Raw genomic sequence first — 16,934 nt, forward strand, 5'->3', positions numbered from 1 at the left:
TTGACAGGAAAGGCCGAAGGCCTAAGCTAATTAAGCATGCGAAGATAAAATAGGTTTGGTCTTGCCCTTAAGACTCCAGCCAGGTGCCTTCGTCAAATGCCCTGCTGACCAGTCGTATGTCGGCTAGTAGAGCCTGGAGCAGCCACCCAATCACTCAGATTGGGATCGGCTTGATAACGCCACCGCAGCTGTTGGGCGTTTGGAGTTCATTTGAAGCCATCTACCGGACTTTAGATCATTCTAAGCCTGCTAGAAACAAATGCAGATCATTCAGCGACTAATGGAAAACACAATCGTATCTATCCTTGAGTGACTTAAAACTGTTTTCCGAAAATAGCTTCCCACTATGAGTTACAGAAAATAATAAAACTTCGGCCCCCCTCAAACAAGAAACAAATACACCACGGATCGAATTTGTCAAATTGTTTGGATGAGTTCTTCAATATATACATGAGCTACATCAAGTTACTACATCAAGGACCGATATGGACCGTACTTGTCATGGCTGTTAGACATCATAGAAAAATACCATCTCAAAAATTTCAGGCAAATCAAGTAGAAGATCTCAAATTGGGAGATCGGTTTATACGGCAACTTTATCAAGGTATCAACCGATTTTAACCATACTTGGCACAGTGTTGGAAATCATACAAAAACGACATATGTAAATTTCAACCAAATTCGATATGAATTGCGCCCTATATAGGCTCAAGATATCAAGACCAAAGATAGGTTTATATTGCAGCTATATAAAAACATGGACCGATTTGGCCCATTTACAATCCCAACTGATCTACACTTATAATGCGTCTAGCCTTAGTACTTCGAAAGTTAGCGAGCTTTCGACAAACAGGCTGACGGACGGACGGCCATGGCTAGATCGACTTAAAATGTTATGGCGATCAAGAATATATATACTTTATGGGGTTTTAGACGCATATTTCGATGTGGTATGACGAAATAACTATACCTCCATCCTATGGTGGAGGGTATACAAATGGACGTCCGTCCGTCAAGAGAAATCACGATTGATTTGCAATGAATTGAACATTCTGGTTGATGAATTTCACAAGTACCATATTTGAATGTACTTCCAGGTCAGAGTCGATCTTTCGATTTGGCTTATTTTAAAATTTCTCTTATCTGAGAAATATGGACTATTGACTGTACTAATACGGAAATGTCATCTTCTCCTTGTAATTTTAGTGGAAATATTTGGTCGTACATGATGTACCACGAAAGAGGGCTAAGTACAGATGCTTGTGACACTTCCGAGGTAACATTTTGCAGAACATCATCCTTGTCAGTGTCCCGACATAGTATTAATTTTGAAAAATAGTTTTTTTACTACTGATTTGAGGGACTCGGAAACTTTTATATTTCTTAGTAAAGAAACAATCAACTATTTCAACTCGCAAAATGATCGTACGTCAGGTTAATGTTATTGATCTTCGTATAACTCGAAGGTACCAATTGTAACCAATTTTAAAATTAAAATGACCATTTATCTGAAAATAATACCTTACATTTTCTCAATCATATTACTAATTATTGTCTCCTCATGGAATTACACTAGCCAACATAATGTTGTGTTACTCAGTAACATTCCAAAACCAGTAAGGAAGGCAAAAGTCGGGCGGTGCCGTATAATACCCTACACCTACCTTATAAGTACAATGTGGGAGCTATATCCAATTTTGAAGGACCTCGGCGGATGTTTTCAGATGGGCTATTAAACAACCCGTATCAAATTTAGAGCAAATACAATATGTTCAAACTGTAATAACTGAGGATAACAAATGAGCACTTTATTGTAATATTTCCCAAAATCGGACGAACATACATATGGGAGCTATATCTAAATTTGAACCGATTTGGAGCAAACTTCTCAGATATTGTTGTAGCTGATGAGGAAAGCGTTGTACAAAGTTTTGGCAAGATTGGTCAACAAATGCGCTTGCAGTGGCTCTAAAAGTGAAAATCGGGCGATATACGTAAATGGCATCTATATCTAAATCTGAACCGATTTCTATGAAATTCATCAGGAATGTCGAGAGTCAAGTGAAAATCATTCGTCCCAAATTTTAAAGGATTCGGTTAACAAATGACCATTTTATTGCATTATTACTGAAAATCGGACGAACATATACATGGGAGCTATACCTAAATCTGAACCGATTTCGAGCGACCTTCTTAAATGTTGTGGTAGTCGTCGGGGAAAGCGCTGTAAAAATTTTTTGGAAGATTGGTCAATAAATGCGACTGTAGTGAACATAGACATGAAAATTGGGCGATATATAAATATTTTCGAGAGGAGAGTCTCAGTGAGGAATCATGTGGCACTGGCTCTTAATTAAATACAGAGTGCCAATGATACTCGAGAAGACAAGGCGAGTTATTGGCGCCTTCAAATAACCAATGGCCAACATCAGCGTCTGTTCCCAGGTTAGGGGCGCCTGGAGGCGAGCGTCGGATCTTGGAGCAAGCGGCTCGCCACAACGAGGGACACATGTTCTATCCCACAAAACCCATGCGGTTGGGACGCTGGGCCAGTAACCCGCCACCGGAAAACTATGAGAAACAATGGAATAGTAAAAACGGACACCCCTAACGTTGATGACCCACGCAAAAGAAGAAAGGATCATGATTTGCACATCTGCACCTGGAATGTCCGCACTCTTTATAGAGAAGGTGCATTATATGCGCTGGCGGATGTATTAGAGAAGTACAAGGCAGATATTACCGCCTTATAGGAAGTGCGATGGACTGGGAATGGCGTCACTACAACATCAAACGGTGAAGAACTATAACACGAGGCATGAATTTGGCTGTGGATTTATTGTTAGTCGGAGACTGAAACATCTTGTCTCAAGCTTTATTCCGGTGGATGAGAGGCTAGCCACAATCCGCATAAAAGCCAAATTCTTCAACATCAGCCTTATTTGTGCCCATACCCCGACGGAAGACAAAGACGAGCAGACCAAGGATATTTTCTATGAGCGCTTAGAGAGAGAATATGACCGCTGCCACGCCCATGATATTAAAATCGTTCTGAGCGATTTTAATGCGAAAATAGGGAAGAAAGACATTTTTGGTCTAACAGTCGGAAAGTTTAGCCTCCACGAGATAACGTCCAGTAATGGGTTGAGGCTGATAGATTTCGCCGCGGCAAAAAATATGGTAGTTAGTAGCACCAGATTTCAATATAAAAATATTCACAAAGCCACATGGCTGTCACTCGATCAAAACACAAGAAACCAAATTGATCACGTTATGATATAAGGAAGGCATTCATCCAGCGTGTTAGATGTACGATCGATCCGTGAAGCGAATATAGATTCGGATCATTACTTTGTTGCAGCAAAGGTTCGCACCCATTTGAACATGGTGAGGAAAGTACGATCTGACACTGCACGGAAGCTAGACATTGAAAAGCTACAAACACAACAAATGGCAGCGGCATACTCCACTCGACTGACCCAATTGCTTAAAGAAAGCACTCCTTGTTCCGATGATATAATGACGCAGTGGCAAACTATTGCCCATTCCATGGAAAATGTCGCGAAATCCGTACTTGGGTATCGGAAGCCTCCCACAAGAATCCCATGGTACGACCAAGAGTGTCGAGACGCTACTGAAGCCAAGAATGCGGCATATAGAGCAACCCTGCAATCAGTAGCAACGCACCAGATGAAGGAGAGGTATCGGAAGAAAACGAGAGAGGAGAAACGTCTATTCCGCAGAAAGAAAAAGGCAATGGAAAGACATGAGTGTGAGCGAATTGAGATGTACAGGAGGCAGAATGAAGTCCGCAAATTTTACCAAAGAATTTAACATCAAACCGATGGCTTCGGTGCAGGCACATCCTCCTGCAGAGACAAAGATGGAAATCTTGTTACTGACACTGATAACATGCTGAGGATATGGAAAGAACATTTTACCCAACTGCTAGTGTCCGACGTTGGTGGCGAAGAGGATATCGCAGAACCAATCCCTGATGATGGTATAGAATGTTTACCTCCTAGTCAGAATGAGATCCATGTAGCAGTGACCCGACTAAAGAACAACAAGGCAGCAGGAGCCGACGGGTTACCCGCTGAACTATTTAAGACCGGAGGCGATACGCTGATAACGCGTATGCATCAGCTTATTTGCGCAATCTGGCTAGAAGAACGCATACCCGATGATTGGAACCTCAGCATACTATGTCCTGTACACAAGAAAGGAGACAAGACGGAATGTGCAAACTACAGAGGAATAAGTCTCCTCCCCATCGCATACAAGATTCTCTCGAGCGCAATGTGTGCAAGATTAAAACCTAAAGTCACTGATATAATTGGGCCCTATCAATGCGGCTTTAGACCTGGTAAATCCACCCTAGACCAGATATTCACACTGCGCCAAATCCTGGAAAAGACCTGAGAAGGATAAATTAACACCCACCATCTATTTGTTGACTACAAACCCGTCTTTGATACTCCTTTACGTTCAAAGGTATTTCAAGCCATGTCTGAGTTTGGAATCCCTGCAAAAGACTCTGCAGAATGACACTTGCTGATACGCGTTCCTCAGAAAGAATAGGAAAGAATCTTTCCGAACCATTTAATACCAAACGAGGTTTCAGAAAAGGAGATCTCTTTAATATCCTGCTGGAGAAGATTATACGATATGCAACTGTGAATAGATATGGCACACTTATCACAAGAGAAAACGTGCAACTCGCCTACGCCGAAGACATTGATATCATAGGTCGGTCACCGGAAGTAGTAACTGCAGCCTTTGAAAGAACCGAAAGAGAGCCAGTGAAAATGGGTCTGGCAGTAAATGGAGGTAAGACGAAATGGATGGTTTCAACTCCCTAAAAGCCTTGCACAACCGACCATACGAAGAAAATGGAGAAAGTTGGGAACCACAACTTTGATAAAGTCAGTAACTTTATTTACCTAGGCACCGCCGTAACCGTAACGAATGACACCAGTTTTGAGATAAAGCGAAGAAAAATACTGGCAAACAGGTGCTTCTTTGGACTAAGTAAGCAGTTTAAAAACAAGGCCACCTCTCGACAGACGAAGATTACACTATACAAGACACTGATACTACCCGTGCAGATGAGGCAGTGCTTGCAGTATTTGAGAGAAGGATTCTTCGTAAAATATATGGACCAGTTTGCGTTAATGGAGAATATAGGCGAAGTATGAACCACGAGCTGTATGAATTGTATGACGACGATAGCGATAGATAGTTACACGCATCAAAATACAACGACTGCTTTGGCTAGGTCATGTTGTCAAAATGGATGAAGAAGCTCCAGCAAAGAAGTCTTTTGAAAGCAAACACGTAAACCGGGAAGACCAAAAGCCCGTTGGAAAGATCAAGAGGTGGGAGACACCTCGAAACTTGGTGTCAGAGATTTTAGAATGTGCGCAGAAGATCGAGGAGCTTAGAACACTATTCTACGTTCTGCTAGTGGAACAAATATTCTGTCATAGCCAATTAAAGTAAGTATATGGCAGCTATATCTAAATCTGCACCGATTTTTATGGAATTCACCAGTAATGTCGAAAGTCATAGCAAAATTCTTCCTGCCAAATTTCTAGAAAATCGGTTAACAAATGACCATTTTATTGCAGTTTGTACACAAATTAACATGGACAGACGGACAGACTGACAGACAGACACACAGACAGACGGACATGCCTAAATCGAATCAGAAAGTGATTCTCAGTCGATCGGTATGCTTATCGATGGGTCTATCTCTCTACCTTCTGGGTGTTACAAAAAAATTCACTAATTTATAATACCTTGTACCTCAGTAGTGGTGTAGGGTGTAAAAATTTTCAACGATGGTTATCCGCTCCTAATGCTGATGACCTTTGTGAGGTACTATGGCATGTAAAAAACTTCTCCTCAAAGAGAATTCGCACTACGGCACGCCTTTCGGACTCGACTATAAACAGGAGGCTCCTTATCAATGAGCTTAAATCTGGAAACGGAAATCACTCATTGATACGTGATAGGTTTGACCCTCTTCCTTAATGGAATGTTAATGGTCAAGCAATTTGCAATAGAAAAACTCGTATTATGTTCTTGGGGCCTGGCCAGGCACTTGTCTTCGTTAGGGTGATTTTGCCTTGGTATCTATTTAGGGGTTAAAAGGTCTGATTTCTATATAAAACCCACGAATATAGAAATCAGACCGATCGCCTGATCAAATAATTATGCACTCTCCATACCATTTTTTGGGCTGGGCAAGTAAGATATATTTTCAAAATTTTCCGTAGCATAGTGATCAACAAAATTACAGCTTTTCAATCAATTACCGCTTGCTTGCGTTTACATTTCGTTTTGCTTTCTAATTGCTACGTTAGTTTTCAGCGGATAATACAACCGACAAAATGGTAGACAAGTAAGTTTCGCAATTTTGTTAGAATAAAAAGTGCAGTAAAATATTTAAGTACCAACTCTTAGACAAACCCTAAATCCTTTAATTTCGCTGTCATTGGGTAAAATCCGTGGGGCGCAAAGGACATCTGTGTATGGCATATCTTACTTAAGTTTCGAGGGTATACCATATGGCCAGCCGCCTGTGGGCAAACTTATATTCAAGTCACCACAACCTGCCCTGCCCTGGAAGGGAATCAAAAATTGTTCAGAAAACCCACCAATACCATTACAAAAAAATTTCGAAACCAGTGAAGTCATGGGCTCGGAGGACTGTCTGAATCTGAATGTGTATATGAACCAGGCCAGTTAAGAGCAAATGCAGTAAGAATTGAAAATATTTTAAAGTATCAGTGAAACTCTATTGCAGTTAGCACCTGCTAAGCGATTGCCAGTTTTGGTGTGGATTTTTGGCGGGGGCTTTTATATGGGTCAGGCCAACAGAAAATACTACAGTCCTGATTATTTTCTGGATCGTGATGTCATTGTGGTTACAATTAACTACCGTGTTTGCAGTTTAGGTAAGTGAAACTATGGGAAATTGGCTTTCATGGCGGTTGGAAACTAATACGAGTATGGCTAAATTTGGACAAATTTATGTATCGGTAACAGATAATAAAACTTTGATTCTTGTCAAGAGGGGATTTTATTGTGTATAATACTAATACGGCAACCTGTGGCTTTTAGGTTTTCTTAGCGTTAAGGACCCAAAAATGCAAATTCCTGGCAATGCAGGCCTCAAGGATCAAGTTTTAGCTCTGAAATGGATTAAGCACAACATTGCCTATTTTAATGGTGATCCGCAAAACGTGACACTTTTTGGTATAAGCTCAGGCGCTGCTTGTGTCCACTACCACCTGATTATGGATCTCTCCAAAGGGCTTTTCCATAAGGCCATCTGCATGGGTGAATCCGCACTGAGTCCATGGGCTTGTGCTCCTAGCAGGAATAACGCTTTTAATCTCGCCAAACTTCATGGTTATGCAGGTGTCAACAATGATCGCCAGGTAGTGGAATTTTTGAATTCTCTCGAAGCAGAAAAGCTAGTCAATCACGATCTAATGAGCGAAGAAGAACTTGGATATGGTATAGCTGGGTCATTTGGGATTTGCGTAGAACCATACGCAAATGATGACAGTGCTGTTCCAAAGGACCCAATAGAAATGATAGCAAACGGTTGGGGCAATAGCATTCCCCTAATCATTGGAGGTACAGCTGATGAAGGTTTAATTGCCAGATATTTTTTAACAGAGGGAGCTCTTGACTCTCCACCAGTTGGACAATTGCCTTTGGCATTTCACGAGAAGTATGATAAAGAGGCCTTACGAGCAATGAGGAACAAACTATTGGATATTCATGTGGAAAAGGGCATGCTTATGGGGAAATTACACAAGAGCTCCATTGATGTAAGTAAAATCAAGCATTCAATTATTACATCACTATTCACATTCCATGCCACTAGGGGCATACACCTCAGCCAGTAATCGGCTTGTTGTGCGTTTAACTACTAAAAAAAGAAAATGAAAGTCAGGAAATATGTGCTACTAACATCCCTAATCCCTAATTGTCTTTAATACCAAGCACCTAAGTCAGTTAATGTCTGGTATTTTGTCCCCACTAAAGTGACAATGTTTGATAGCCACGAATGCCGGGCAATGACATAGAAAATGATTGGGATAGAATCACAAAAAACTAGAAAATATATGCCACTTGAGAACGGATAGAGATAACTCTTTGAAATTTCAAATGGTTGAGGCTATTGAGATCATGTGCAAACATTCAAGAGCCTGTGTGGTCAGGGCGCCTTTTGGCAGGCCCCTACACTTTATTATCTGGGCATTTCGAAAAATTGTCCGGGCTGCCAAATTTTCATTTGGGATCCGATCTTCAAAATTCTTTTCTTGCTTTTATTGGAAAAACCTGCTCAAATACCTTAACCTTTTCTTTTTCTATTGTAAGAGGACATATTGTAGATGGTCCTCAAGTAAAGTTTGAACCAGATATGTCAACATAAACGGGTGCAATATACCATTCAAAATAGGCAATTTTTTATTAAAAAATTGTAAAAACCGCTCAAGTTCTCAAAATCCTACGCTGAGATCCCCCATTAATGTTAATGTTTTATTTTACTTCATATGTCCCCAAAACATGTTTGCATGTTTTGACTCCAACCAAAAAAAGGCGATTTTGAAATTATCTCTACACAAAATAAGTATTTTGGGATTTTTGTTCAAAAAATGCGGCAGATTTTTTTTTTTTTTTTAAAGACTCTTTTATCAGCAGAATTCAAAAGGAATTTTGAAAATCGAAAGGGCGATAACACTCCAGCTTTAACCTTTTAAAATATCAAAGAATTATCTCTATCTCCTCTCAATTGACATATTTCTTATTAGTTTTTTTTTTATTTCTATCCCACTGTGCAATGTCTCATTATCTTCCCAACATGCACTACACATGCTATAACTTTCCGCACCGATTTTGCATAGGTGAGTTTATAGTCCTTTGTGTTCCGTTATGATATCGAAAGCTATATTGACCTCCTTCTAACTTCACTACAGTAATAACCATGTGTTCTCAGGATCCGGATATCCCCAAATGATTTACGTCGTATTACATGGGTCCCTCGCCCACGTCCCTAACTTGGACTAAGTTGTCCAGAAAGGCTACGGTCAAACCAAGTTTATTGACAACAGTCCTACGACCTTTACTTCCAAATCATCCGCCTACAGGATCGAATTATCGTAATTATCGGATCTCCGCCTACAGGATCGAAATATCGCAATGCAGTCTGTAACAGATCTTAGTCCCTAGATTCTAAACGTATATCCCCAGGCCCGTTCTGTCCTCTAGCTTTGATCCGTCCATGTAGCATGAACATCCAGATGGAAATACCAAAATTCCGTTAATCCAAGACTGCGCCGCTGACAGCAGTGCTTCGCGCTTGTTCTCAAGTGTCGCCTCAGATATTCGATCGGAAACCTCTTGTAATCATCTACACGATTATACCGCGAGGGTGTAACGTGCTTCTATCCTCTATCCATTCTCCCATCGCTTAAGTCTCATTGCCACAGTAACTGCCTCACACTTAATTTGTATGTCTATGGGTCCGATATCTAGAATAGTCTCCAGTAAACAAGCGGGCGTGATCCTCATAGAAAAAACATTTTCTTTGGGCCTGTTGTATTACCCTTATGTTGCACTTTTTTTTAAATAGCAGTCCACCAAAATGCTGAGGCTTAAGTAAGTATTGGTCTAATCACGTATAGAGCCAGAAGACTACCCTAGGATTTAGGCCCCATTTCGAGTCCACAGCCCGACTACATAGTGACCAACGTCTGTGAGCCTTCTCGGTATGCTCCTTAATATGACACTTCGGATACATTTTCCAGTCCAAGATCTTGCAAATGCAAATTTTGCCCATGAACATTCCACTAAGGAACAGGGGCAAACTTCTCACATATCAATGAGTGCAGTCCGATTCAAGTTTAAGCTCAATGATAAGGGGCCTCTTTTTTATAGCCGAGTCCGAATGGCGTGCCGCAGGGCGACACCTCTTTGGATAGAAGTTTTACATGGTATAGTACCTCACAAATGTTGCCAGCATTAGGAGGGGAAAACCGCCGCTGAAAATTTTTTCTGATGGTCTCGCCAGGATTCGAACCCAGGCGTTCAGCATCATAGGCGGACATGCTAATCTCTGCGCTACGGTGGCCTCCTCTTACTTTTCTTTAATTGGCACAGAACATTCTTCCTATTAGCTGAACTTAGAATAGCTTTCCAAGTGCCTCAATCTTCTATGCTCCTTCTATATTCTGGAGATGTCTTTCACCGCTTGATCTGTCCATTGGCCTTTTGGTTGTCCCGATTTACAATCCAAGATCACTTCTAAGTAATTGACCTTGTCAGACATCGAAATTGTTCTGTTGAGAAAACGTGGTTCCTCAAATTTGACCATTTTTGTCTCTCTCGTGAACAGGCAGATTTCAGTCTTTTCTGAGTAAACATTGAAACTCCTATTTCTAGCCCTGTCGCATGATTTCTCTTAGAACTTTTCGGCTTTCTGCAAAGCTGTTTCGGATCCTAACCGTTTAGAAGCATAATAACAACGGGTTCAAATCTCTCCTCAGGTAGCATACGTTTTAGATTATTTATTGTGGTCACCCATGTGGTCACTTGTATTTATTTCATGGACACAACATTTTATCCACCTGTTTCTTAGCATATGGTTCATCCCGTGACTTAAGACCCGGAGCATTGTACAATACACATTCCAATAAACGGACGATTTATTACAACGTGCCCTATTATAAGGTCTGAGAAACCAATGTTGCGAATCTCCCCGGTCATCCAGTGTTTTTCTTGAGCTGATTTCCTTCCTCGAAGAGGACAACTATCTTCGAAATACCCCACTATTTCAGTCGTTACACTGTTGACATTGTCGTCTATGCCTGGACATATTGGTTCAGATTTAGATATAGCTCCCATTTGCACATAGTGTTTTGTTATGACTTCATACAACTATGCTTCGTACGGTCCAAATCGGTCTATAACCTGATATAACTCCCATATAAACCGATCTCCCGATTTGACTTCTTGAGTACTTACAAGGCCCATGTTTTGTCCGTTATGACTTCTAACAACTGTGCTAAGTACGGTCCGAATCGGTCTATAACCTGATATAGCTCCCATATAAACCGATCACCCGATTTGACTTCTTGATACATTACAAGGCGCAATTTCTGTCCGATTTGGCTGAAGATTTGCATGCGGTTTTCTGTTACGACTTTCAACAACTGTACTAAATACGGTTTTGAACCCAGAGGTTTGGCGTCATAGGCGGACATGCTAACCTCTACATCTCGGTGGCCTACATAATGGGGTTTAGCTGGCATATATTCCGATCTTCTGATTTAAGTTCCTCAGCCCATAAACGGCGCATTTAATTACCCGATTTTGCTAACATTAGGTGTAGGCATCAGTGCTCAATATGGTCTAAATCGGTCTTTGTTTGGAAACAGCTGCCATATATACCAATCTCCCGATTTATTGCCTTGGGACAAAAAAGTTACATTTATTACCCGATTGATTGTCCAAGCATAGAAGAGATTGACGAAAATGTCAGCAGGATTACGACTGCACTGCACGAGAAAGGAAATCAGTCCAAGAAAAACCTTGTATGATCGGGGAGATTCGCAATATTGATAAAGAGGTCCGCAGACTTTTTTTCAACAGAGCACATCGTAAAAAAGCGAAAGTTTATTGGGATGTGTATTACACACGGACAAGGAATACAAAACTATTACCAGAGCGGCAAAACGTGCCTCCTAGAAGCTTTTCTGCGAGCATGGCGATAGCGTTAATGACACCGCCAAGATAAAAATGTTTCTCTCAAAAACCCATGTCCAAACTGAAACTTTAGTAGACGACATGGGAGTGAGAGCAGAGACAACGGAGAACATGTTGAGGCTTTTGATGAAAACCCATTTTGAATAGTATACGACGGGACTCAGGGAGACACCGGAATCTTGGAATAATGACGTTGATCGAAGGTTTATAATAACGGAATTTATGGTGAAGGAATCCTGGAGGAGCTTCAAACTATTTAAGTCTCCCGGACCTGATGGAATATTTCCGGCGTTACTATCAGACTATCTGGCGCCTTGCATATACTCCGAAAGCCTGGCAGGAGGCAAGGGTGGTGTTTATACCCAAGCACGCCAAGGCAGGTTATGCGACACCAAAGGCCTACAGACCCATAAGCCTTACGTCCTTTCTACTCAAAACCATGGAAAGTATTTTGGTCACCATGATAAAGAGTAAGACATCCAGCGAACTGCTCAAATACAAACAGCATGCCTATGTCAAGGGAAGGTCTGTGGAGACTGCCTTGCACGAGGTTGTGCATAAAATAGATGCCTAAACGTACACCCTGACGGTATGCATTGACATCGAGGGGGCTTGTAACAATGTGCGGACCGACACATTGATCCAATCCTTAAATCAGTACCAGGTGGACCCGGTACTAAGAGACTGGATAAACCATATGCTAAGGAACAGGTGGATAAATGTTGTATTCCATGGCATAAATATAAGGGAGAAAGAGGCACAGGGCACACCTATGGGTGACCACCATAAATGACCGATAACGGATGCTGACTGAGGAGGGATTTGTACCAGTCTGCTACGCAGACGATGTTATAATACTTCTAAGGGGTAAAGATTCGAACGAGCTATGCAGAAGGGCCGAAAGGGTCTTGCATATGACATATGACTGGGCTACACCCAGAGGTCCCAATGTAAACCCAGATATGACTGAAATATGCCTGTTCACGAGGAAGGCGAAGGTGGGCCAATTTAACGCACCACGTTTCCTCAATAAGACGATTTCGATATCAGGCAAGGTCAAATAATTAGGTGTGATCTTGGACAGGAAACTGAATTGGAGATGTCACATTCAGGAGCGTACTGAGGAGGCTCGCAGATGTTGGACACTATGTAGACGACCTGTTGGCTCGAAATGGTGTCTGAATCCGATGATAGTCCACTGGCTCTACAGGAGCGTGATTAGACCAATACTTACTTACGCCTCAGTAGTTTGGTGGACTACTATGGAGAAAAAGTGCAACATAAGGACCATACAACAGGTTCAGAGGACGTGTTGTCTTGGGATATGCGGAGCGATGAGGACCCGGCCACTAGGGCACTGGAGACTATTCTAGATATCCGTCCCATTGACATACAGATTAAGTGTGAGGCAGCCACTGCGGCTATGAGACTTAAGGCGATGGAAGAATGGATTGAGGATGAGAGCAGTTTATATCATCGCGGTATAATAGAGGCGACGATAGGAAACCTGGAAGGAAGGGAAGAGGTTTCCGATCGTATACCTGAGATGAACCTTAAAGTCGAGTGCGAGGCACTGCTGCCATCGGCACAGTCTTGGATTGACGGAACCCTAATATTGCCATCTGGAAGATCATGTTACACGGATTGATCAAAGTTAGTGGAGAGAGTGAGCCAGGGGGTATACATTGAGAACCCAGGGACTGACATCTGTTTTAGACTGCCTGATTATAATTCGGTCCTGTAGGCGGAGATCAGGGCAATCACGGAATGCGTGAAGTGATGTGGTGCTTACGCGAGGACGTCGAGTGTGAACATCTTTACCGACAGTAAAATTGCCATAAGGGCAATAACAACCAGGACGGTAAGGTCACGAACAGACTTGCAGTGTAAGAAGGAGATTAACGCCTTCTCTGAGGATGGCAAAATCCGCATCGTTTGGGTGCCGGGCCATAACGGAGTAAGGGGAAATGAAAGGGCAGACGAATTGGCGGTGAAGGCCAGAGGAGTGCCGTCAATAAGCTTGGTTCACCCGAAGCCTTTCGGGACGACGCAGTCCCAGTTAAGGGAGTGGGCGACGAATGCGCATGCAACATTGTGGAACAGCGAAACGGTCGGTAGAACGGCGAAAAACTTATGGGGGATCCAGATCGTGAGAAGACGGGGCTATTACTGAAAGGAAGCAAGAAGGACGTCAGTATAGCTATTGGTATCATAACGGGACACATAGGACTACGAGGTGACTTATGTAAAATCGGTGCGGCAAGTGATAGCATGTGTAGGGCATGCGGGTAAGATGATATTTTAGTATTAGGATCATTGCTTTTTCTAGTCTTTGCAATATTGAGAGTTGCCGTGATTGTCTCCTTGTCGGTGTTGAGTCACCTGCCACTGCACGTCCTGGTGTCGCAGAATGAAAATTTCTGCCTATCCTCGTCTTCCCAATCTTGAAAAAGACAGCTTTGCTCACATAGTGCGCCATGCCTTTAGTCTTAGCCAAACACGTCACGGAGACTTGATCAATGCCAACCACAAAGAGAGTTCCTTCCTCCTTCTCCACCCTGTGGAAGACCTTCCACTTCTCTCCGACCAAACCTTGGGTTTTGCTTGTCCAAGAATCCCAACATGCATTTTGTAGCAAATTTACTGCCCCATCTCTTGATGAAGACCGTAGACTTTGTGAACTTGGGGGATATCCACCTTTCTCACAAGGTCGAGCTTTGCACCCTCCCAGGGAGCGTAAATACCTCTGACGAGTTGTTTGACTGTATCAATACATTCCGCCGATGCAAAACGCAGCGTAAAGATGTCCCCTCTAAACTCGCAGCTCATCATTTGTATGGGTGGACCCTTTACAGAGTTCTACACATGTTCAAAAATCCGATCGTTAACTAGATTCTCCTCTTGGGACCGATGATCTGGTGGAATTCTACCGGATACACAGTCGATTTTAATGACTGCATAAGTCAGCTCATCTCTGTTGTGCTATCTTGCCACTCTGGCGTAAGAGGGCGGCTCCTTACCATTCCCAGCGACCATCTTCCCCTTCCGTGATGGCTGTGACCTTTTGGAAGTCACAGTCCTCCATGAAAAACTCAGGGACCGTGTGCGCTTTCTTCGTTCCGGTTCCAACTTTGTTCACCTCCGCAGGACACAGTCTGGAGTCTCCATTGCGGGATGGCTGGCTTGGTTTTCCCAGAGTATTTGAAAGCGGGGAGCTCTTTTTCTTCTTCAGTATTTTAGCAGTGTTATGCTTTTCGGGAGATCTGATTCTTTTACCAGCTTCCGTAGAAGTGCCTGGAATGCCAGTTCTATCCCTTCCAGCATCCTGCACTTTCGCCCGATTACGCTGCCGGTATAAACTCCTCTGTCTCCTTCGTCGTGCACCGGATCGCTTTCTCGGCCTGCTTGTGAGCTTAGCTAAGCCATCGCTCACTTCTGCTGTCATCCCCATGCCCTCATCTCTCGATTCAGCTGCGATGACTGTTTCATTGACACAGTCGCTGCCTGAATCCGAGTCAGAAACTCCACCTTTACTTAAAGGCCGGGAACGAACTGTGCATCGCTCTGTTTTATCCGTTTCTTCCTCATTTATTAGACTGACGACTAGTTGTGCGTTTGAAACATTACTCTCGACTACAGATGCCAAGGCACCCACACCTATAGGAGGGGAGGACAACATGCTGCGGTCTGACGCCACCACCGCAAATGTTGAGTCTTTGGAGTCCATTTCTAGTCTACTTCAAAAGGCTTAAAATTTTTTCGTAATAGGTAGTACCTATTCCAAGATACGAATATATTTATATTTATTTTTTCTTTGAGGAGTAAAATAAAAACACGTCCGCTTCAATCAACGGCTACAATAATAAGGATTTTGTAAGTAGCACGGAATTCCTTGCTTTAAACTTTTTTTAGAGGTTACTTTATAGTTTTTAGAGCGCACAACAAGCCGATTACTGGCTTAGGTGCATGTCCATAGTGGCATGGGGCGGTTTAATATCTGCACCCTCTTTTCAACCTAACCTGTTACCCAATTCTGCTTAAATTTTTCACCTTATAAAGTGTGAGACCTCCAACCTCCTTCCCTAGTATGTTCCTGATCGGACTGTATTTGGATATTGCTGCTACATAGACCAATCTCCTATTATAAGATATTGAACACTGAAAAATTTTAGACCCCTCGACGACCGCGCCGCCTTTCGTCCGGGTCGGACCATATTTCAATACCCAAAACCAGACCCAGCCGAACTTTTCTACTTATTAAGTTTTCATTGGTCTAGCTCTCAATCTAAAATGTTTCTTTAATCTTAGTCTGAATAATATTTTCTTCTCATTCCTATGCTTTACTATCAAACTTCGCAAATATTTCACTCTCTTATTCTCCATTTTTTTTTTCTCCCTAGTACTACAGCATATTCTTGGTTTGGCATGGCATACATCGCTCAATACTAGCCCGTCTATTCTATGGTTCGGGACCAACATACGTTTATCATTTCGATTTTGACTCCTCATCCTTTTCTCATCTTCGAAAACGTTTTTGTGGCACTGATCTCGACTGTGGAGTAGCTCACGCTGAGGAAGTTTCATATATTTGGTTTGGAGATTTTTCCTGGAAACTTGAGCCCACATCCAGGGAATTCAAAATGATTGACACAATGATTGGAATATGTACGAACTTTGCCAAGTATTCAAATCCTGGCATTGATGAATGGCAACCTGTGGATAGATTTGAACCAACCTTATGTTTCAATATTAGCAATAACTCCCAAGTAAAGATATCACCAAAGACCGAAATGCTTTCAGTTTGGGATTCTTTATACATATGATGCAGATAGATTAATCTAAAGTCTATTAAAGTAAATGCTCGCTACTGTTTTTTGTTAAAAATCGATGTTTTAGTCGTTTACCAATAAATGTCAATATAAATTTAAATTTTCTTATCGTTATTGTTAAATGATATATTCTTAAATACGCATATCGCTTATTGATAAAAAGGAACTTGAATTTGCAGCGAATCTTCTGATAGGAGCCACATTGAGTAGTTGTAAGGAGAACGGCCCTTTGTTGTTCCCTATTTGGTGGAACTTGAGGAATTAAAGAGGCCTTGACAGATAGCGAGGAGGTTCTCTAATAGGACTAATAAAACCAAG

At 42.1% G+C, this 16,934-nt stretch overlaps 1 protein-coding gene across 1 annotated transcript; it reads left to right on the forward strand.

Annotated features, from left to right (window-relative positions):
- The first annotated feature begins 6,350 nt into the window (after positions 1-6,350).
- On the forward strand, positions 6,351-16,716 carry LOC106080692 (esterase B1-like). The gene is made up of 5 exons (XM_013242157.2): positions 6,351-6,406; positions 6,469-6,745; positions 6,812-6,962; positions 7,129-7,847; positions 16,188-16,716. Exons 1-5 carry the CDS (start codon positions 6,396-6,398, stop codon positions 16,608-16,610), a joined length of 1,581 nt encoding a protein of 526 aa, XP_013097611.2. The 5' UTR covers positions 6,351-6,395; the 3' UTR covers positions 16,611-16,716.
- The last annotated feature ends 218 nt before the right edge of the window (positions 16,717-16,934 follow it).

The sequence above is a fragment of the Stomoxys calcitrans genome, chromosome 5 (assembly GCF_963082655.1).
Source record: "Stomoxys calcitrans chromosome 5, idStoCalc2.1, whole genome shotgun sequence".
Lineage (NCBI taxonomy): Eukaryota > Metazoa > Arthropoda > Insecta > Diptera > Muscidae > Stomoxys > Stomoxys calcitrans.

Bases quoted from the DNA above. Each gene is read 5' to 3' on its own strand.
- LOC106080692 (XM_013242157.2), top strand. The intron at 6,746-6,811 runs GCCAGTTAAGAG...ACTCTATTGCAG, and splicing joins TGAATGTGTATATGAACCAG to TTAGCACCTGCTAAGCGATT. The intron at 6,963-7,128 runs GTAAGTGAAACT...TGTGGCTTTTAG, and splicing joins CTACCGTGTTTGCAGTTTAG to GTTTTCTTAGCGTTAAGGAC.